Source organism: Scophthalmus maximus, chromosome 10 (genome assembly GCF_022379125.1).
Source record: "Scophthalmus maximus strain ysfricsl-2021 chromosome 10, ASM2237912v1, whole genome shotgun sequence".
NCBI classification, from domain to species: domain Eukaryota; kingdom Metazoa; phylum Chordata; class Actinopteri; order Pleuronectiformes; family Scophthalmidae; genus Scophthalmus; species Scophthalmus maximus.
In genome coordinates, this window is record NC_061524.1 from 25,148,694 (window position 1) to 25,171,500 (window position 22,807).

The window sequence follows — 22,807 nt, forward strand, 5'->3', positions numbered from 1 at the left end:
GCTGACAAGGCAACAACGTAGTCAACACAACCTAGAGGAATTTTGAGCAAAAGATACAAAAGTAAATCTCAAATGCGAACATTTTCTCGTTTCTTAAGTTTTTTTGTTGTTGTTGTTGTAATGACACAACACCAGTGGAATCTAAGTGGACGCCACGCGCCATTGTTTCGACAATCCATTGCAATGCCTTGAATGCCAAAAGTGTACGGAAGTAACATGCGTCCATTGTGGGGGTAACAGGTGATCGTAGTCAAGCCATATCTACGAGCGTTCCTGCGTCGGCGTTGCCTGTTTTTGCGTCGCCAAGCTGCTACCGACAACCGTGACGGCCCTGCAAGCCAGTAGAGCTGTTCGCGGGTTTATATCCGAGCACATCTTCGAAGGGTAAAATGGACCGGGACTCCGACGGTGCCGCAGAAAAGACCGAGCCCACTTCGCCGCTGAGGGGCATTTCTGGTGGAGGCAGCAGCGCGGCGGGTTCCCTCGCCTCCCGGCCTGGGACCTGCGGTGCCACCGACGTCGCCCGAGCCAGGTGGACCCTGCTCAGACAGGTACCGTGTGTGCTCTGCCCGGTACCTGCGTGGGCACACAAGTCCCTCGTGGTTTGAGACACGTTTTGACTGACACACGTGTACAATGTGTGACCTGTTGAGCGTGACGCGTGTTTTGGGGCGCATCTTTTTTTTGGATTTCAATTACAGTGTTTATTCCGCACAACCAGGAGTCAGCGAATAGACTCCTCTCAATATTCGACAGTGGAGGACCTATACAGATTTTAGTAGTTCTTTGTTTTGACCCATGGACATAAACACACCATAAAACTGGTTGTTTTCATGCAGTATCCAAGGGCTGCTGCTTCGGAAAGTAACAGCTGCTTGTACTCTGCAACAAATGTCTCAAATGTATGTCTTGTGTGACATTACAGGACTTTGTCAAATGTGTTTTTATTGAAGATGAAATTCAAGATGTAGGACAATAAAATGCAGTTTACATTTTCATTTGAAAAGAGACCCCAAAAAAAGTACAGCAAATAGAACAGATACTGAATACTGTGACATAAACACAAAAATGACAGATGTTGTCAACATATACCCCAGCCCCGTCCCCACCATCCCCTCCCTACTGCTCAGTACGTAATATAATACTTTTAGGTTGCTATGGAAAATTATAAAGTTAACAGGTGAAGAGCAGTGGTGGACAGTCACCACATTACAGGACTTTGGGTGTCATGGATAAGCTATCCACACCCTATAAAAACAGTCACCCGATTTATTTTTTGATTGAACCAAACTGTTGTTGTTTCCTTTAAGAAAAAATTAGGCTGCCACCATTTTGTGTTGCATGTCATCGACTATTATTAGATGTTACAGAGTTGTCACAAGGTTGTTGTTGATGTTGGTATTTACATGAGTTTTGTCTCTACATCCTGTTGCCTTCAGTAGATTCATGCAAATATTTCAATTGAAACTGTACCAAGGGAAATCTCAAGCTTTTGTTATGGGGTAAATATTATCAGTGCATGGCCATGTCTATGTGCTGCTATTGACCATATTGTAGTTGCCAGTCTTTCCCCCTGCCATGTTTTTTCCCTAACCCTTCCATAAAGATGTATTCCGATCTGCTCTGAAATATAGTGTTCTGTAAATTACAACTTATAGTAGAAGAGATCATTTTATGAAAACAATATTTTATAAAAATATATTACTTCTACTTTAACAATAACCTTTTCACAGGTTCGAATCTGTCTCTCTCCGCTGGCCAAATAAACTCATTACCTCTGCTTTCACGAGAACCTTGTACATACAAGAGCAGCAGCTGTAAAACATCTTTGACTTATTACCCATAGATGGGCATTACACAGATGTTACACTTGGCTGATGAGAAAAGCTCACTGCAGCAGGTTCAACTTGTCTGCACTTCTGTCTCTTGGCACAGTGCTAAATTCTATTTGTATTGACTTCACCAAGAAATAAAGATATATAGATGGATGGATGGATAGAACTTTATATGATTGTATGAGTTTTCTAAAAGACACATTTATTCTGTGCCTTATTTTTTATTATACAGTTGAAAGTTATTTACTACAATACAGACTGAAAGTATCTCTAACTTTTATTAAATTTAGCACAGGAAAACACAACATTTATCTTGACATTTTTGACTTCTGACTTTCATTGTTGCATCAATTGAAGAGCAAACCATGTCCATTAAAAATGATAGATGTAAAAAATTTTGAGAATGTCTTTAACTTTGTTCATTCTGAAGGACCTCTTGTCTGTTGAACTGAAGTAAAGCAGCCGGAAAAAGACTAAATTCTTTAAAATACTTTACAGCTTATGAGACTATTTAACTGTTGAGGGATGTGCTCTTTCTGTGGAAATAAAAATGAATTGATTCCCCTTTATTTCCACTCCCAACTCTCAAAGGTGTTGCGTCAGACGCAGGTGGACAGTCCAGAGGTCAAACAAGCATCAGTTCGAAGGTTTGCCACATTTAACCTCTTCAGCAGAAAAAGGCTTGTGACCCAAGACTCAAGTTATACCTCAGATGACCAGTGGGTGGAGTACAGAAGTGTCTTTTTTCCAGAGTACAGTGCCTTACTCAGGTAAACACACTTGAATGGACGCACATAAGACTAGTTTCATGCTGGCACAGATAAAGCATGGTGACAGTACAACACACAAGGGGCAATTACATGATACCACAGCACATCAGACTACTTGGGTAAAAGTCAGTGTGGAACAACAAGTTTTAGGTTTATACAGTGTGATGCTGCTTTTGTCATCGAGGGTTAATGAGCAATATGATGATTTGACCCCAAACTCTCTGGAATCTGTGTTTTGTTCTGAATTTAGATCTAACTACACTCCATGCCAGGTTATTAAATGTGCAATAAAACAGGTTTACGTACAGTAATCAAATCAGTGCCCACTTTTTGATACTTTTTCTTTGGTACAAAATCATGAGTTTAAAATGGTAATCCAGATTATTTCTGTTTCATTGCATGTAAGAAAAAAGCAGAACATACAATTCTCTCAGACTTCTGTATAATCATCTATATTTTTGTGTCTCTCAGGGATAACTTGGGGCCTCTTAGAGTTAATGAAGTGCTCAACAGTTTTGACAACACTGGTAATGTTTGTAAGTACATATTTTATTTCACTACTTAAAGTCATCGTATTTATAATGTGTCTGTGTGTTATTGCCACCCACAGTACTCCCTGACTTTTATCCCTGATTTATACACACACACACACACACACACACACACACACACACACACACACTTGTAGGTAAGCCCATGGATAAGCTTCATGCTGTGTGATTTTAGTGTTTGATTGATGTTTGGATGCAGGTGGTTTGATACTATCTGAATGGGAGTGTGTCTCTCTTGTGTGGCTCCTCCCAGGAGCTTATCATGTTCTCATTCTGCCCCACTATATCTTCAAATGTCCTTTTGAAGGAAAGTGTATTGCAGTCTTCTTATGACTTCAGGAGCCAATGATGAGCTGTTTTGGAGAAAGGAAGATAAGATAAGATAGGTTCTTTAGTAATGTTACAGCAGCAGGTATCACACAGCACAGCTTACAAAAACAATTATGCAATAGACAAATGTGAAAATATACAAAATGCCTAAAAAAAAGAATAAGCAAAATAAATATATAGAATTTATATGAAATACTGCAGCATGTGCAATTAGTTACCAGTAATGTGCAGAAGAACATGGTAACATGGAGGTGAAAGTCCAGTGTCTCTCTGTCCGACAGAGCTGAGTTGTTATACAGTCTCATGGCTTGTGGCAGGAAAGATTTTCTGTAACGGTCTTTCTGAATCATTCTTTTGGAGAAGCTGCTCTGCTGTGTAGTGGAGAGGATCGTCCTGGTAGACAAAAGTTTGTTCAGTGTACTCCTCTCTACCACAGCTTCTCTCCAGCCCATTACGGAAAGCCTCAAACAGATTTGCACATGCTCTCTGATATGGAGTGGAGTAGCATCATCTGAAACACAAGGCTTGATTCTAACCTCCATTTTGTGAAGCATTTGTCAAGTTTGACCGAGTTTGATTCAGTTTCATTCTGTTCTGTTCAGTTGTAACATTTACAGGTTGCTTTTTGTTCCACCCTCTGTCCAGTTCATCCCAAACCAGCTGCATAAGGTTTAAATCTTCGGACTGTGCTGCTCTTGGGTCATTATGTTGCTGTAGTATGTACCTCTGACCAACCAGTCTGTCTTCTTTTGTTACTTGTGCCTTACTCTCACCATTCTGATAGTGAAATACAGTACTACTTCCTGCAGCACTGTATTATCTTATTAATGTACCAGAGGTGTTTGAAAGTATTCCACAAAAGTTAGGGCACCTGCAGGAAATGTTGGCATTAACTTAACTTGCTTACATTGCTGCAGGAAAGCTGTAAATAATCTGATTTCTCAGATCCTGAAAAAGGACTGAATTCTATTAAAATTTCATGATTTTTCTTTTTTTTGGTGAACCAAATTTTCACTACTTAGGAAAAAAGTGACAAAATGGCGGTGTTTTAAAACAACTGTTTCAAACAATCCAGCAAAGTCGGTTTAAAAATTGGATTACAAATAATTGTAATCAGATATTCAGTCAGTTTCAAGTATTTAGTTCACTGCCACAATGGATTTGAAATGAAGCAGTCAAGATATGATTGAAGTATAGAACTTGAGGTTGTATTCAAGGGGTTAATCAAACATATCGTATCAACCTTTTAAGAAATTCAGCCATTTTTACACATAGTCCCTCCATTTTCTTGGCTCAGCTAGTAATTAGTAGGGGTGTAAAGATTCACCGATACGAATCGGAATCCGGCAGTGTTATCACAGATACGACTACATGGTAAATGGACTGTATTTATATACCGCTTTTCTAGTCATATAGACTGCTCAAAGCGCTTTACAGGAAAGTCACAGTCACCCATTCACACACATTCATACAGCGCTGCTACTATGCCACGTTTTTGCTTTTCCACTATCACTTTTACTGTGCCGAGCCGCGCCCAGAATGGACCTTCTCTGGAGTGTGGCAAAAGCGAGCCGGCCCACTCGCCAAACGGGCTGGCGGCCTGTCAATGAATCGAGAATCGCTACTGTCGCTGTGTGTGCAGCCCAACCGGGTTGCTATTTGTATCATGACCGGGTGAAGAAGAGAGGGCTAGGCAGAAAGTGAACGAGGAAGCTGGAAACTATAGCTTTAACCCCAGTTAGCGCAACCACTTTGTGTAGTTTTAGCCATTGGCACTCCTGTCAGCCTTTTTTTTCCTTCAACAGTTCATATTTACCTGCGTGTGTGCGTGTGGCCTTTCCATTCATTCTGATCTGCCTTTTTTTCATTCAAAAGTTAATGTGAGACGACACCAGAAAACTCATGCCACCGATAGGCAATCCTTCTTTTATAGAATTGGCTTATTTTTAATTTATATTGAAAAATGAATGTTTCAATTGAACGAATATTAACTGTATCAGATTTAATGGTATCTCATCGAATCGCATCGAATCAATTCAATATTAAATCGAATCGCACCGAATCATTCCATATTAAAATGTATTTTCCCTAAATCGTATCGTAGCCCATGTATCTAGATACGTATTGGATCATCTTATAAGGGAGAGATGCACACCCCTAGTAATTAGACAACTGACTGAAGAGCAGTTTCATGGCCAGGTTTAATCCCTTGTTGTTCTAGGACAAATTCATCTGATAAAAGGTCTGGAGATGATTCCAAGTGTTGAATTTGCATTTGGTAGCTGTTCAGTGGAATTCTCCTTATGTGGTCCCAAGCGATGTTGATGCAAGTGAAGGAGGCCATTATTAGGCCGAAAACCCCCAAAAAACATCATCCACTGGCAAGCTCAGCAACACCAAAAGGCATGGAAATACAAAAAATATGTCACTGTCCAACTAATTACGATCCTGTATTACCAGTACTTTTTAAAGCATGTAAAATAAATGTCATTGTACATGTATTTATTGCATTACAACTATATTTTTTTTTAGTGACTCATTAATGACATTATAATACAATTTAAGTGTGCACCTATTACAACACTTGAGCATTACAAAATATTGCAGCATTAAGACAAGAATCATTAGACAAAACATCATCAATAATGATGTTTTAATGCAGCGATTGAAATCATTATGAACGACGGCTCTTCAATGAAATGGTGAAGATCCATCGTCACAGCCAAGTGATGGGTTATGGAAAACATCATGGGTCAGTGCTAACCAAGCAAATGGCTCCACAGGAGTGAGGGACAGCGGTAAAGGTCATGTCTAGAGGCTACTTAACTGCTCCCTGGGATCAGACTATAAAAGTCGTGACACAGCTGCAAGAATGGATTATTTATTTTCTCTACTTGTCTGTCTGTTCCTTCTTCACAATAACAGTAACTTGATAAAATACAATTATTTCTCCTCCCTAATGCCAGACATCTCCAGGTTGCTTATAATATAGCCCCTCATCCCTCATCCCTTTTTCCATTTCTCCACTTTCTTCCCTCCCGCTGCTCTATCCCTCTCTCCTCCCAGCTTGAGCCATGCTGGCCAGATGGGTAACCAAGTTCCTGACTTGGCTGGTGGATTAGCACAGGCATATGAGAACATAGGGGAGGGGAATGGGGGAGAAGAGGAGATGGTGGGTTGGCATGCCAGAGGTTGAGGAGTGGAGAGAGACACTAGCAAAGGGGACCTCATTCCTCAGACAATGAGCCAGCCATCTCCCTCTCCATCCCATGTTTGGGACTAGTAATGCGTGAGATCAATTAGGACTGGTTGAGAGGAGGCGCTGAATGGCTCAGAGTTGACCCTGTCAGAGCTCAGGGGTATATTTTTGGGGCTGGTAGTCAAAGAGAATACCCTCTAAACACACACACACACACACACCTATTTATGTGTGTTCCTCACAAAGATATTCGGCCACACAAGAAATCTACACAGTCTTGCTAATAAACACATTCACTTTAGCCATCATCACACCCTCTCCACCCTTCCTGCTATCTTGTTAATCCCCAACCCCTGAGGTGTGGACAAGCCCAAATCCTGTAGATCTTTTTGAGTAGGCTAAAAAGTCTGGTCGGATTAGCCCATTGCCTCTAAAATGTGTGGACTCAGCTTAAAATTGCTACCCCCTCTCAGCATGATCTTCTCTCCCAGCTATTGTATGTGTCCCACCACTGCGCATGTGTGAACAATATGTTGTTTCTTAAGGTAACGATAAGCTGGAGTCAATGGTTATATTTCAAGATGAGAGGCGCACGCCAGGGATCACAATGAAGATGTTTGAGGAAATGGAGTGCTTGTAGAGATGAAATTATATCACAAAACCAGACATTAATGACTTCTCTGAGGCACCACAGTTCCACACAGGACTTGCATAAATGGTGAACAAATTTAAGTCAGTCTTATGCAGAAAAACAAACCCTACAGGACTATTTCGTTTTTCTGCATGGGTCTTTCTGTCAATATATTTAATGCGTGTGTGGATCTGAAGGAATATGAGCATACTCAATATCAGCTGTGATATTATGGCACATCATAATCAACATAATGATTTTGGATATCTGTAGCCTATGTAGAAAACGCGTGGTATTGAAATGTGAAGAAAAAGAACATTTTAGAATTTGATATGCAAGAAATTAACTGATTAGACAATGATAACTCTATATTCTGTTTGTCGTTTGCCCAGTTTGCTGCAGAAAGTTTTAGTGGGTGCAGGATATATAAAAAAAAAACTTGAACTAATTTCTTTAAATTTATCTTTGAAGCATATGTACAAATTAGTTAATATTATGTGTTGTGAGGACTTGTTCTTACACTGATCAGCTACATCATTATAACCTCTTTTAATGTTGTGGCTGATATTATATATATATATATATATATACTGTATACAATTTTAACTCATGTTGTTGGTGAATGATTGGGCCTATTTCAGACCGGTCTTGATCACTTTGAACTATCTGAACTCTGAACTTCCGACCTTCCTGCTTCTTAAGCAGACACTGGGAGCTTGTAACGCTAAGAGAGCTTTGTGCAGGTGTTGTTTGGGGTTTTAGGGGTGCTTGTTTCCTGCTGGGGATCAGGATTTTAGAACACAATACAAGCCCTAGGGGTTGGGTGACTAAGAATGCATCAGAGGAGGTGTGTGCTTGTGTGTGTGTTTGAGAGGGTTTAGTTAGAGCTTGTTGACATTGCAGGGCTATTGGTAAGAGGACTTGTTGGGCTGTGGGTTTACTTGTTGGGTTCATGTTGCAGACAAAGGTCACAGTGACGGACCAGGGTGCACATACACATACAAACGCACAAAGAGGAATACATTATCTTTGCTTCTTGTTTGTTTGGAATCCTCCACCATCTCCATTGATGCAGTTCAGTTTCATTTAGAGCAATGATTTCCCTGTTCCAGCATTGAACTAGAAATATGACCAACCAAAGAAAAACACTGCTTGGTTGAAACATCAATCCTCCATAAAAATCAAGGAATGTATTACCCCAACATTACAAGTTTTCAAAGCATAAATGTAAACACATACAACCTTTGCTTGATTCTTTTCTTCTTTTCCTTGAAAAAGTAAAGGCCTCCCTTTGCTTTTCTTTTTTTTATAAACACTGAACAATAAACTCTTTCAGTCACAAGAGGGCGATATTGAAATTTTGCTTAACGTTCAGTGTGAACACAGCATTAGAGCATTCCTTGGAACAGATTTTGTGTCAATTGAAGATTAACAAGAACGTAAGGGAGTCTCTTACAACGATTAACAGTGCTGTCTCACAAAGCATCCAACCTTTCTCATAATATTAACAGTGCTTACAATATTGCAATATATATTAGGGCATTATAAAAGTAGATGAATCAATGCACCTCTCTTTTCTCCAACTCTGACATTTCCCCGACACATCCCTATGATCCTGCCTCAAGAGGGAGGTTAGGCGATCAGTGATAGGCTTGGGACTGGAGAGAAGTGACCAATCAATGGAGGGGAGCTTCAGTCACTGATCCTGCCTCCCAAGTCTCATAACTCAACTTGTCCAGCGTACGGTTGTGAAGTCAAGCAGAGCACAAATGCTGACTCGCGAGAATGGTTTTACGCTCGCAGATGCCGTTCTGCTCGCATGCGGAGGCCGTTGTGCGCGCGTGCATAGTAGAAAGAGTAGAAAGTAGAGATTTTTTGTGTGTTTAATATAATAAATTCAGGGAATATGGTGCAGTCTGAACAGGTGAGTTTTCAGTCTGCGATGTAAGAATTGAAGGGATTCTGCTGTCCTGTTTTCAATGGGTAGCTTGTTCCACCATTTAGGACCCAGGACAGAAAACAGATGGGATTTAGATGAGCAGTGGCTGCCTGCCCTTTGCAATGAGTGAGTAGCAAGACGTCTGGCAGTAGCAGTGCGGAGTGGATCGGCTCGGGTGTAAAGTTTGACCATTTTCTGGATGTTGGATGGGCTTGAACCATTTGCAGCACGGTAGGCGAGTACCAGTGCCTTGAATCGGATTCGAGCTACCACTGGAAGCCAGTGCAGGGTGTGGAGGAGCAGTGTAGTGTGGGGGAACTTGGGGAAGGTTGAAGACAACCCAGGCCGCTGCATTCTGGATGAGCTGCAGAGGTCGGATGGCACATGCCGGCAGACCAGCTAGGAGGGAATTGCAGTAATCCAGGCATGAGATGACAAGAGCCTGCACCAATACCTGCGTCGCCTTCTCTGTGAGAAACAAACGTATCCTCCTGATGTTGTGGAGGATGAATCTGCAGGAGCGGGTCGTCACTGCAATGTTGGCAGTGAAGGACAGCTGGTCTTCCAGTGTCACACCCAGGTTCCTAGCGTTTCGAGTAGGGGTCACCACCAAGTTCTCAATTGTGATGGAGAGGTCGTTGGTGGGAGACACCTTCCCTGGGAGGAAGAGCATCTCGGTCTTGTACAGATTGAGCTTTAGGTGGTGCGGCGACATTCACTGAGAAGTGTCAGCCAGACATGCAGAGATTGGTGCTGCCACCTGCATTTCAGATTGTGGAAAGGACCACATGAGTTGGGTGTCATCTGCGTAGCAATAATAAGAAAAGCCATGTGAGTGCATGACAGAGCCTATTGACCTGGTGTACAAAAAGAAGAGTATGGGGCCCAGAACAGAGCCCCGAGGGACCCCACTGGTGAGGTTGTGGGGTTCGGACATCGATCCCCTCCAAGTAACCCTGTAGGTGCGGCCCTTGAGGTAGGATGCAAACAGGGAGAGTGCCGAGCCTGAGACTCACAGTTGTTGGAGGGTGGAAAGGAGGATCTGGTGGTTTCCTGTGTCAAAAGCTGCAGAGAGGTCGAGCAGGATGACAACAGAGGAGAGGGAGATTGCTCGAGCAGTGTGCAGTTCCACTGTGACAGCTAGGAGGGCAGTCTCTGTTGAGTGCCCTGCCTTGAATCCTGACTGGTTGGGGTCAATAAGGTTGTTCTGGTGGAGATATGCAGAAAGTTGAGTTAAGACCAAGTTCAAAAGTTTTGGAAAGAAATGGAAGAAGAGAGACCGTTCTGTAGTTCATCACATCAGATGTGTCGAGTGTAGGTTTAAAAGAGGATTCACGCTTGCTGCTTTAAGAGTGTTGGGGAAGTAACCTGTTGTCAGAGAGGTATTGATGAGATGGGTGAAGAAGGGGAGGAGGTCAGGAGCAATTAACTGAAGAAGGAGATGAGGAGGAGGGTGAAGGAGAGGCAGGGTCAGTAGGGGGGTCGGGAAATGAAGAGCGAATGTCATCTATCTTTTTTGCAAAGTAGTTTACAAAGTCGCTCGGGCAAAGGGAGGAGGGAGGTGGGGGATCGAGGAGGGTAGAGAAAATGGAAAAACATTTCTCAAGGTTTGAGAAGGAAGACGGCATTTTATATTCAAAGAAAGAGCTTTTAACAACAGATAAGGAAGCAGAGAAAGAAGAAAGAAGAAAAAAAAAATATCCTCAGGGCATTTGGATGTGAGAGAGCAAAGGAGAATAGAAAGACTAACAGCTGAGATGTTAAATTCTCTGTCTGGATGTTAAAGTCACCGAGATGTACTAGTGGGGGGCCATCTTCCGGGATGATAGACAGAATGGCGTCCAATTCCTCCAAGAAATCCCGAAGAGGGCCTGGTGGGCGGTAGAGTACAATGATGCTTAATTTCACTGGGTGAGTTACAGAAACAGCATGAAGTTCAAAGGATGAAGGAGTAAAGTGCGGAAGGGGTAAAGAGAGAATTTCCATTCAGGAGAAAGTAGCAGACCAGTACCTCCCCCTCTGCCAGCAGGTTGAGGTGTGTTGTTGGGTGAAGGAGTAGGCTGAGGAGAGGGCCGCAGGGGTGGCGGTGTTGTCGGGAGTTATCCAGGTCTCTGTGAGAGCAAGAAAGTCCAGGGACAGCAAGGATGCATATCCAGAGATGAACTTGGCCTTGCGGGTTGCAGACTGGCAGTTGCACAGGCCCCCTGTGACAAGGTACTGGGTCTGTGTGGGCCGGGAGGGGTGGATAAGATTGGAAAGATTACGGTGCTATAGTGAACTGGTACATGGTCTAAAGTATCTACGAGAAAAGTAGTGTACGGGAATGAAAAATAAACACGTGATACATGGAAGAAAAGTTTAAATTTATCTTTGAAGCATATGTACAATCAAAAGATACTCGCTCCCACTCGTCCTCCCACGAAGGACTCCTCAGGAAGACTCCACGTCTTTGTCTGATTAATCTTCGTCTGCCGCTTCAAACAAACGCTGGCTTTCCTACACAAGTGTTGAGTGGCTACAGGGGTGCTGACCACGCCCCCACAATTAGTTAGGTATTAGAATCACCTGGTAAGAGAGCAACTGAAACTACCTCTGCTGAGAGACAGCTGAACTGCAACAGTTTCCACCCTAGTCAGTGGAGATAGATTTCTAAGATGGATTTAAAGCCACAATAAACTTTACTTAGATTTAAGTCAACAAGACCAAATTATTAAATCTAAAAACAGTCAGAGCACTGTTAAGCATGGAAAAGCCAGTTTCAGAAACTACATAAACTCAATCACAGCATAACACAGCTTAAAATCAGTCAGCAAGGACTATTAAATAAAACAAGTCTATCTTGATAACTAGAAAATAAATGAGTCTAACTCAGGGATACTGATCACAGTAGAACAGTTAAGAGACAGTGTAATAAAGCAAGGCTTTTAAAACTAGAAGATAAGAAAATCTAGCTCAAGAATACTGATCACAAATGAACTAAGCTTAGAGACAGTCTACAAGGACAAACTGAAAACCAGAAACAAATGATTCAAGTCTTAGATTTCTAGAACATGCTAAGAATGGACTTGTTCATTGGTTCACTGCTTGCGCGTCACATCTTTTGTAATTCAACAAATGGCGGGCAAAAGGGAAAACTCCGGAGCAGAAGGAGCTGATGTGCACCTATTACACTGGTTGCCAACCGCCATTAAAACGATGAAGAAGAGTGTACAATCCATCGCATTGCGGTCTCTTAGTAGAAGTAAAAAGTTCAATATTTTTCTCTGAAATGTAGTGGAGTAGAAGTAGAAAGTAGTCAAGAACAAAAGTAAAGTACAGTATCTCTAAAATGTAAGCTACCTAAGCATGGCAGTAAACATACTTACATTACACCACTGAAAAATGCACTTTTTCTGAGGAATCCAACTTGAGCATAATAATTAGCAACACAAAATTACAGGTAACTTGCGTTAACTGAGTGTTTAGAAAAGGTTGATAAAAGCTGAGTTAGGTACACTTATTTTTTCTTATAAAACCTAGTGATAGTATATGTAAAACTAGTGCTCTCAATATTAACGCGTTTGCATTAATTGTGAAATATTTAACGCGTTAAAAATGTTTTGTTTACTTCCTGTGGCGGCTGACCTGTGTGAAGATGTGTGCTGCAAACCTGTTAGCCATTAGCCATCCTGGCTAAAGGTGGATACAGACAAGGAAGGGGTTAAATGCCTCGGGAACACTAGACCATTTTTTAATAGATCATTGATCACTCTACCGTTCATACTTCACGACGTATTGCATGATACTCTATGTTGACAGGTTAGATCAGAAAATAGTTTGAGCAGATGCTCTGTGTTATGCAGACAGAGAGAAATAACTTGAGGTAATGCTCATCATCTGTTGAAGTGAAAACGCTCAACATGACAGAAAAAAGCCCCGCATATAGTCCGTGTGATGAAACACGGAAAAGGCAGAGAATATGGGTGAAGCGTGTTGTTGTGGTTTCCAGGTTTACACACTCACTGCCTGTCAGATCACAGCTCACACAGGAGACAGTCCAAATATTTATCCTGCTAGATATCTGGACATGTCAGCGAGGCCTCCACTTCAGCATTGATGGTTTTATTGGCTATTAAATTTAAACTTTAGTCTTAAGAAGATAAAAGAGCAAATAATCGCGATTAATCACAGCAAATTGTGCGATTAATTAGTTAATTTTCTTAATCAATTGACAGCACTAGTAAAAACTAACACCTATCCAATGGCCCAATCATCACTATACATGAGTCTTGTGTTCTTGTCATTTGCTGTGTGTGTGTGTGTGTGTGTGTGTGTGTGTGTGTGTGTGTGTGTGTGTGTGTGTGTGTGTGTGTGTGTGTGTGTGTGTGTGTGTGTGTGTGTGTGTGTGTGTGTGTGTGTGTGTGTGTGTGTGTGTGTGTGTGTGTTGTAATAGGTGCCCCCCGTAGCCTCCCCTTGTGTCAAGCCTACAACGGAGCCCTGTTTGCATAATTATGCTAATTAATTGTGCCATAGTGCTAATTAGACCTTGTTAGACAATAGCGCTAGACTGGGAGCTGGCCGGTTTACACAGAACATATACACAGACACACGCTCACTCAGACTGTTGTGTCAGTGACAAGGTTCGTGGTCCCCCTCTGTGCTGTTGATATAATGCCCTCTACAGAAATGTTTCTCTGCTGGTGTGCTCTGGATTGAGCTCAGGTGGGCTACACACACTTTCTCAGAATCTGAGGAACTACTTTGTCAGCAATTGGTAATATTTCTCTAAAATTGACTTCTAATTTATTCATCTGATAACATATATTATCATTGTACATTGTGATTATAAACAGTAAAACACCCCTTAGTTAATTCTGAGATCACTGTGGGATTTGGTCATAAGTCAATCAAGAGATATTTGTGCCATTTTGACACTGAATTTAATTGGAATATTTTATTTCAAACATTTAAAAAATTGTAATAGTGAATAGATGTGAATATATATATATATTAAATCATTATAGTCATCAACTTATATCACAGCCTTTCACAATATAATATGACAAACATCCGAAAAGGAATAGGAGAAGACACATTCTTATCCAGTCCTACCTCCATCTTATTGGCACTAAAATTGACCAAAATTGGTCACGCACTACTCTTGACGATATCAGAAAAAAGAAATATTGCTAATCCTAATTTATTTTCTAGAGACATTTGATCAAAAATACATAATGTCAGTTGTATCAGACTTTTTAAAATGTAAAGACATTCTACTGCATGAGTTAAATCAAATGAGAATGAGATGGCATCAACTGGGTTTAAAATTGAATCCTCATATGCAGCCCAATAACCCACTAATAGGCTTCAGGAGAGACTGAACAGATGGTTTGGGTTGTAAGAAATGAGCTTGTGTTAAATTATAAAAGCAGTTCTTGTTAAAGAACATCCTATGGTCAGTCTACAAAGCGGTAAACTGAGATCAATATGTGTAGCTAGCCACACGGCCTGCTGTAATAATTGTAGAGGAAATATTTATGATAGACATTAAGATATTTAAACCTTTTTTTTAGTGTTTGCCTTTTGTATGTTTTTTTGCAGTTAAAAATTACTGAAATACTCCTTAACTGTTGTTCAAGCGTATTTAAATCCACTGCCACAGAAATTGTTTCTAAGTCTATATTTAACCACTGAATACGAAAACTGTCACAGTGAATGTGGCTTATAGTGCACGTTGGCATACAGTGTGCATGTCACTTTGTGGTGTAAGAGGTGGGGGTTTGAGGTAGTGTAAGTAAGACTTGAGTGGCTTGAGGGCACATTTAAAGAGTTGCCGGTTGACTTAATTGTAAGTAATTGATTTTCGCTTCTGTAACCTTGTCTCCTCCATCCATTCACTGGAAAAAACAAGACATTGGGACTTGCCTGAAGAACTGTTGGGTGTTGGAGGCTTCTTGACATTGGAGAAATAAACAGTCACCGCACTACTTGTGAACACAACATGATGCTAATGTGCAGATGCAGACATAAATGTACATGTATATGTGCATGCACACGCACGCACGTGCAGGCTGAAATTCCCCTGGATTGTGGGTGAGCAGTTGTGTGTAGCTTTGCTCAGCAGTGTTTCCCATACATTGACTAGACTGTGGCATACCGAAAACATTTTTACACAACATTAAATATCCCTAAAGGTGCGTTCACACCGAACGTAACGTGAATTATTCGCACGAATATAGATTACATACAAAGTCAATTCAAAGACGAGACTAGACACGTATTTGTGGGTTTTTGCGCCATTACTAAAGAAGAGCAGCTCAAAGTATGTCACACGGCTGCACACTGCTCCTCACGTTGTGAAGTTTTATTATCTTAAAAATATGAGAAAAAAATCACCTGATATATTGCAATATACTCAGGAAATAATCTGTTCCTAATTTTATACAAATTGCAACTTTTCCTCAAAATTCCTGCAGGTACCGAGTTCAATATTTATGTTCATTCAAATTTATTGTTAATTTTAGTTAATTGTTCTGTGCTGTTATTATGCAAAGAATGATATTTTCAAAAGAAGCTACTTCTCCACCTTTTTTGTGATTGTATGTGGGTGGGGGTCAGTGACCATACAACACATATATAGGTTGTATGGCTACAGCACACAATTACAAGTAAAATACAAGGGCATAAAGTTCTGATAGATCTAGCATTCTAAGTTCCTGGTAAAGTTCACCAGATTAAACATTCAAATGTAGAAAATTTTCTTATCCCTAGAGGGGTCTGACGTCCGCCCACCATAATCTCTCAAAATCCTATGGGAAACACTGGCTCAGGGAGTCGTTTCCCATTATAGTTAGCAGTTGATTATGTGAATTTTTGCATGAGAGAGGGAGAGTGTGAGTGTAGATGTGTGTGCAGTATTACCAGTGAGTGGTGGGGATTAAGTTCAGGAAATGAGTAGACCGTTAAAGGGTGCTTCCCTGCCCAGTTCTGCTGCATTGTCACCATTGCTAATACTCAGCTAATTACAAGGACATACTTCACAAGCTCAGTCTGTAACCCTAATGTCTCTCCCCTTCGTTCCCTCCCTGCCTTAGGTTACCCCCTCACCCTAGAATTAGGGGATGAAATGAAAGAGAGAGAGAAAAAAAGGGTAATAACAGGTCGCTCCCTTTCCTAAAAGTTCGCCCTCCCTCTGGACATATACAATTATTGGATTTTTCTCTACTTAAGACACCCAACCCCCTTGTGCCCCTCCTGGTAATGCTCCCCATGGTGCGTAAGCTCAGCATACACTGGCTTCTAACTAAGTAATATACACACACACATACACACACACACCTACGCCTGCTACCCATCATATCACCAACACACAATGTACTGAACTCCATTCTGTTAGCCTGAAAGCTTCTATTCATGCAAAACACGTTATGTTTGGAGTTTAAAAAAATTATATATATATATATATGTGTGTGTGTGTGTGTGTGTGTGTGTGTGTGTGTGTGTGTGTGTGTGTGTTAAAAGCTAAGGAGGATGGACAAGGAAGTACTTCAGTGCTTATAGTTGACATGCAAATTCTTGTGATAATCACAGCAAGAAATAGTTATTATTTTACTATTTTATTATTCCACCATTTTTAATTCTAAAAAAAAATCACATCACAAAATACAATGGATAACCTCCAATTAAACATTTCCATCAGTATAAGCTATTAAACCCCTCAACAGTGTTATTTTGTTTCTTATAGTATTTATTTTTAATGGTAGACATCCAAGCTGCTTCTTAAATCTGAAAATTAAAACTTTTATATAACCTCAACTCACAATCATGACTAGACCTATAGGTGTGCAATTGTACATTAGAATAACAAAAATTCTAAAACTTTGCTTTAACAAAACCACACACGAATATCTTTAAGCAGATTGAAGCATGTACCAAGGATAGAATATTTTGAGGCTTTTTTTAAACATTTATACAGTAAAACTGTCCATGGATATATTTCTTGTCAGTGTGTCTGCATCTGTATTTGTGTGCATCATAAATGTGTACACAAACAAAAATGTGGTGAGTATGCTTCCATTAGGGAGCTAAGTGATTATGCATGGTAGTTAATTTGGCTCTTCTCCCTGTTGTACCCATCAAGTACACTATTGTGTACTTCCAAAGGCACAAGTGAGCACATGCAAGTGTGTGTGTGTGTGTGTGTCTGTGTGTGTGTGTGTGTGTGTGTGTGTGTGTGTTTGTGTGTGTGTGTGTGTGTGTGTGTGTGTGTGTGTGCGTGTAATCTGTGTGTCAATGTCCCTAATGATGTTTTAAGACAAACAGATGATTAATGTGATTAGTGTGTCGGTTGGGGAGTGGACCAGCTGTAGTACTGGCTACATGGGCATATGGGAATAGGTTTTGGCTCCACTCCAACCACTCCAATATTTTTGTATGTTTCTTCACAATTATGACCTGATGTGGTGCTATAAAGCAATGGTTCCCAAACTTGTTTTTCAGGAACCCACCTTTGGTAGGTAAAATAATTGCTCAGCCCCCCCACCTACATGCGCCCACATAAACATGCTGTCAGATATGTCCATTGCTTGTAGACTGCAATACAATTTATTCTAAACATTGGGCCTCATGCAAGAACCGTTCGTATGGACAAATTTGTTCTGAAACCGTGCATACGAGTAATTTTGGAGAACTTACCGCATTCACCAGTTTTTTCATATTTTACGATTTCTTTCAAATACACAGATTTTACGAGTGGTCGCGACCTGTCGTAGGAATCATGTAAATTGCTCTATCTTATCACAACTGTGAGCTGCTTTACACGCCAAAGAACAAATGTAAAATAGTTACAACATGCTGCATATTGTATAATATTGCAATGAATGAAGGTTAACTGATCCAGCAGCAGCTAAAACATGTGTAACATCGCCGGTTATGGCACATATTTTTTTCCGTTCATATCAGTGATGTAGACCTCTCTTAGACCTCCCTGTAGTCATCGATTACCTCTCTGTGGCGAGTGGTTTTTTGATAAGCCATTTTCATATAGATGCATTTCCTCTTCATTTCAGTGACAGTGCGACTCACAGGTGACTCAGTATTAACAGATCTGCTTTAGTCCGTCATTCATCCCCTGCTGACGCTGTTAAGATATAGACTTTAATTTATGGATGTCTGAAAACAGAACTCCAATCTCTGATCTCAAAAACGTCTTCTTTTTACTCCTTGACGCTGTTTTCATGTATGCGAAACCATATGGTATTTTTGGGGCGTTGATTATGCTAATTTACGATCTGTGGGCACACTTGCTCAAATACGCACAGGTATCATTCATCCTGTTAGAAGCGTTTGATGAATCCGGCAAGGTCTATTCGTACAAACTCATGGTACAAACTGGTGTAGGAGAAATGTTGGATTATAATACGAACATGTTATGCATGAGGCCCATTGTCTGTAATAATTAATACAGAGGTGCAATGTCACTTAAGAATGGAAGCATTAAAAGTGACTATATGCAGCATGCATCTTCTAAATTTGTATTTTGCCTTGAATGAGTTAACTTTAACTTAATAAGGCTTCTATAATGTCTATTGTGTTACAGCAATCCTTGTTTTTAACAGATTTTCTCACACCCTCTCTTGAACCCAAAGAAGCGCCTTTTTCATTATCTTCTTTTTGATTTACAGTATATTTTATAGGTCAGTGTAAGATAAATAGTTATTCATAAGTCAATAATAAGGCTCATTTTCAACAATTTAGGCGCATGGTCAAAAGCACTTGATGCAAGCACATTAAGGGCATGCCCAAATCCTCCTTTGCCAGTTTTAACAGAGGAAAAAAGGTGGCTGTGCCAGGAGCATGGATCAAAATAGTTGTTTGCATTCTATTGATTAATCATGGGTGTGTTTTGGGTATACCATGTAATAAACCTATCAGTGCCATCTCCAATTCCCTTTAAAAGCCAGGTGCATTTGTACCTTGGTGGATTGCTATCAAAAGGGCAGGTAGTAAGAAAAAAACCCTTCTTTGGAGAGGAAATGGATCAAGTACAAGCAGACACACATGGTGTTGGTCTTAAAACATCCTTGATTTAGAATAAAGTGTAGTCAATATTTTGATGATATCTCACGTGGTAAAGCTCCATCACATGTTTTAAATATATTGCACAGTAAATATTCAACTGAAGCTTTAGTTTTAAAAAGTATATCACAAATCAAATCGCAATTAGATATTTTCAGCATATTTCCAAATCACTCAGCCCTAATGTGTGTGCTTTTTAGCTATGAAGCCATTAACTTGCTTGGTGACTCACTGTACAGCTTTAATACACAAACTGCTACAGTCACTTGTTCACTCTGTCAGTCTCTCTGTCTGGGGACTCTCTAAATAGCCCCACAGGGGCCTTAACTGTCAGTTGGCTGTTCTAACGCTGAAATAGGTGTTGACGCAAATGGGTGTGCTAAATGCTAATGCGTTTTAGCATAGGCCTCTGAGGGGTAAGTTAACTGATTTTCAAGTGGCCCTCTGAGAGACAACACTAATTACTAACTAGCTGTAGCATTTTCTCTGAGGCTTCAGGCTGAGGGGACTTGGTGGCTGTCCTGTAACTGCCACATTGTGCTGTGGCTTTTATATCATAGTTTCACATTTAGAACTTTATGGGAGAAAAACTGTATGTATTTGACATCGTATGGTTTATTATATAGTGTTTGATGAGATTCAGGCCTATTTTGTCACTACTCCAACACACACGCACATATACTGTGGTCTCTTACTCTGTCTCTGTGTCCACAGCAGGCCATGGCGCCATAGACCTTTGTGAATGCCCACTGAGGCTGACATACACACACTCTCTCTGTCTCTCTCTCTCCCACACACGTGGGAGGATGGGATAAATATATAAACAGATGAGCTATTGAGATCTAGATCCCCAGTTTTGGCGAGACCCTGGCCCCAGTTCCTCATGCCCCATATGACCCGGTATTCAAATTTGATGAGACATAATCAGCATCGAATTTCTTTAAAAAGTATTTAAAAAAAATGTGGCTCGCCAATCCCTTTATTGACATTCATATTTTTTTACTAGCTGAATATCTTTATTTATATTTGTTATTAAAGAGGTTGAAAATAAAATAACAGCTTCACAGCTGGAGACCTATGTACCCCTAAACAGTGTCTTAATAATATACCAACCCCTTCACTTTTGCACAGAATACAAATTTGATCATATTCACTTTAAGAAAATCACATTTCCAACATGTCAAAACGACTAAGGCATATGGGCTCAAATGTAGGACGGTACAACTGTTTTTGGTTTTAAAACAAATACAAGTAAGTCAGAAAACCATATCACCATAAGAGTCAGTCAGCTATGTGCAGAAACTGCATTTACTGCAAGTGCTATTTTAAAAGTGCTTGTTTTTTTTGATTGCACCAGCAATCAATAGATATGTAGTTTACAATGAAATATAACAAATGAAACAGTAAGACTCATCAATGAGATACTACAAGCAGAAAAGGATACTGCTCAATTAATCAGCTAGGTGTTTCAACATTAATTATGAGATTCCTGTAAAATACTGAGGAGCCTTTCTTCAAAATAATCAATTACTTGAGAAAAAAGCATGATTACGTACGTGTGTGCGTGTGTGTGTATTTATATGTATATATATATACTTAATATAATGTATATTTCTAATTTGCCAAATACTTATTACAGTGTTTGCCTATACATCACAATATGTCGCTAATTAAGAATTGAACATTTGTCCAAAATAAAACACTGCTTCCACAAACCTTTTTTTTTCTTTGTGCAGCAATGACAGTTTCCAGCCTTGTATTTTAGTCTCTTCATCAGTTTATCTCTAAAGACACACAGGTACAGGCCACTACCACACCTCTAGGTTATGATGCTGATAAACAAAAGTGAATAGCAAATCATGAATGATTGGTGAATAGATGTTTTACTCCTCCGTAGCAGAGTTGTAACTTGTCAGTGCTACAGGTTCTAATTTTGTTGTTCTGTGCTCCTGCTAACAGCTTCCCTCCCTGTTTCATTGCTTTCCACCCTCTCTGCTGTGCTTCTTCCCTCCTTCTCTGCTTCCTCTCACTCTTTCCACCTACCAATGATTGCACAATCTTCCTATCACCACCACAATCATAACAGCCAGGATGGTGTGCCAGTGTGTTGCCACTGCCAGCCTGTACAAACACACACACACACACACACACACACACACACACACACACACAGAGTACACGTGTCCTGGAGGAGAAATACAGTTCGAGCTTTTGTGCTGCTTTCCCAAGTGGCTTTTTTCGAGTGCAGCCAAAATGGAGGGATTTGTTTAGAGAGCTGGTTAATTGGAGTGGGATGCTCTAATTGCACCTCTGTGGTGTGTGTCTTTGTGGATATGTGTTTGTGTGTATGTGAATGTCACCTGGCTTTTTTGTGGACTGTGTGTGGGAAAATATTTGCTCAGCTATAACTACATTACACAAACACCATAAGCTTCATAACACACACATAAAGGGTGTGAAGTGCCTATGTACCGAGGGCAGGAGGGAAACAAATAGAGAGAGAGGATACATGAATATGTGCAGAGGCCACCATTTATGTCAATGCAGAACTTGTGTGTGTGCTTGCATCTGTAAAGTGCTTCCTTTTGTCACTTTTTGTCAGTGTTGTCTCTCATTTGGGTGTAAGCTAAGTCCTTGTATGACTGTCATAATTGCTTATGTGTGTGTTTGCGTGGTGTGTTTGCGTGGTGTGTTTGCATGGTGTGTATGGAAGCCTAGCAGTTTGGATATTGAAGCTACATGACAGTTTGGCATGCGTTGCTTAAGTGTTCATTATTTGTTATTATTATTATTTAGCATTTGGACAGACACACAAATTTTTTCCCTCTTTACGCCACCACAAGGAATTTGAAATAAAACAGTCAACATTCAAGGTTTTAATAAAAGTATTGGATTTACCTTTTATGAATTACATCCATTATATACATAGTACTGCCATTTTCAAAGGCGCAGAAGTAATTGGACAATTGACTGACAAGCAGTTTCATGGCCAGGTGTTTCTTTTGTTATTTCCGGACAAAGAAATCTGATAAATGGTCTGGATTTGATTCTAAGTCAGGGCTCCTGACAGACTTTTTCATTTAGGTGCACCAGCACATACTTTTTAGGTTTCCCACAAATTTTCCCTGTGCAGCCATAATACACCTATTATACCATTTGTTGATAGGTCTTAGATACATTGGTAATTATTATGTAAATTACTGTAAACAGGAATAAAGGTGCTTTTTCATGAGTATGATTTGAGACCTAAATTTGCCCTTGTTTGACTATATTATAAGCAGTGTAATATTTTATTATCATTTCTGGCCCCTCACTGCTTTGGTTTGACACAGGTGTTGAAATCCTGTTAAAAGGTGGGTTGCTCTGTCGAACACGCACCTATCACGGGACAGGTTGTGTTTCTTGGAGACATAGTGCTTTTTTAACGTTTCGGAACATCCATGCTCTGACAGGAAAAGCAGTGTTCCCAGCCATGTTTTGTCCACACTCTGTAATA

The 22,807-nt window shown here is 40.3% G+C and overlaps 1 protein-coding gene across 2 annotated transcripts in view; it reads left to right on the forward strand.

The window, feature by feature from the left end:
• Positions 1–209: 209 nt before the first annotated feature.
• camkmt (calmodulin-lysine N-methyltransferase) overlaps positions 210–22,807 on the forward strand; it is a 131,098-nt gene continuing 108,500 nt past the window's right edge. Inside the window, exons 1-3 of one of the 2 annotated variants that reach the window (XM_047335254.1) lie at positions 210–551; positions 2,427–2,605; positions 3,077–3,141. In XM_047335254.1, the coding sequence (XP_047191210.1) occupies positions 390–551; positions 2,427–2,605; positions 3,077–3,141 (406 nt within the window). In that variant the 5' untranslated portion in view covers positions 210–389. The remainder of the gene's footprint in view (positions 552–2,426; positions 2,606–3,076; positions 3,142–22,807) is intronic. The other variant, XM_035606905.2, reaches the window with a different exon arrangement.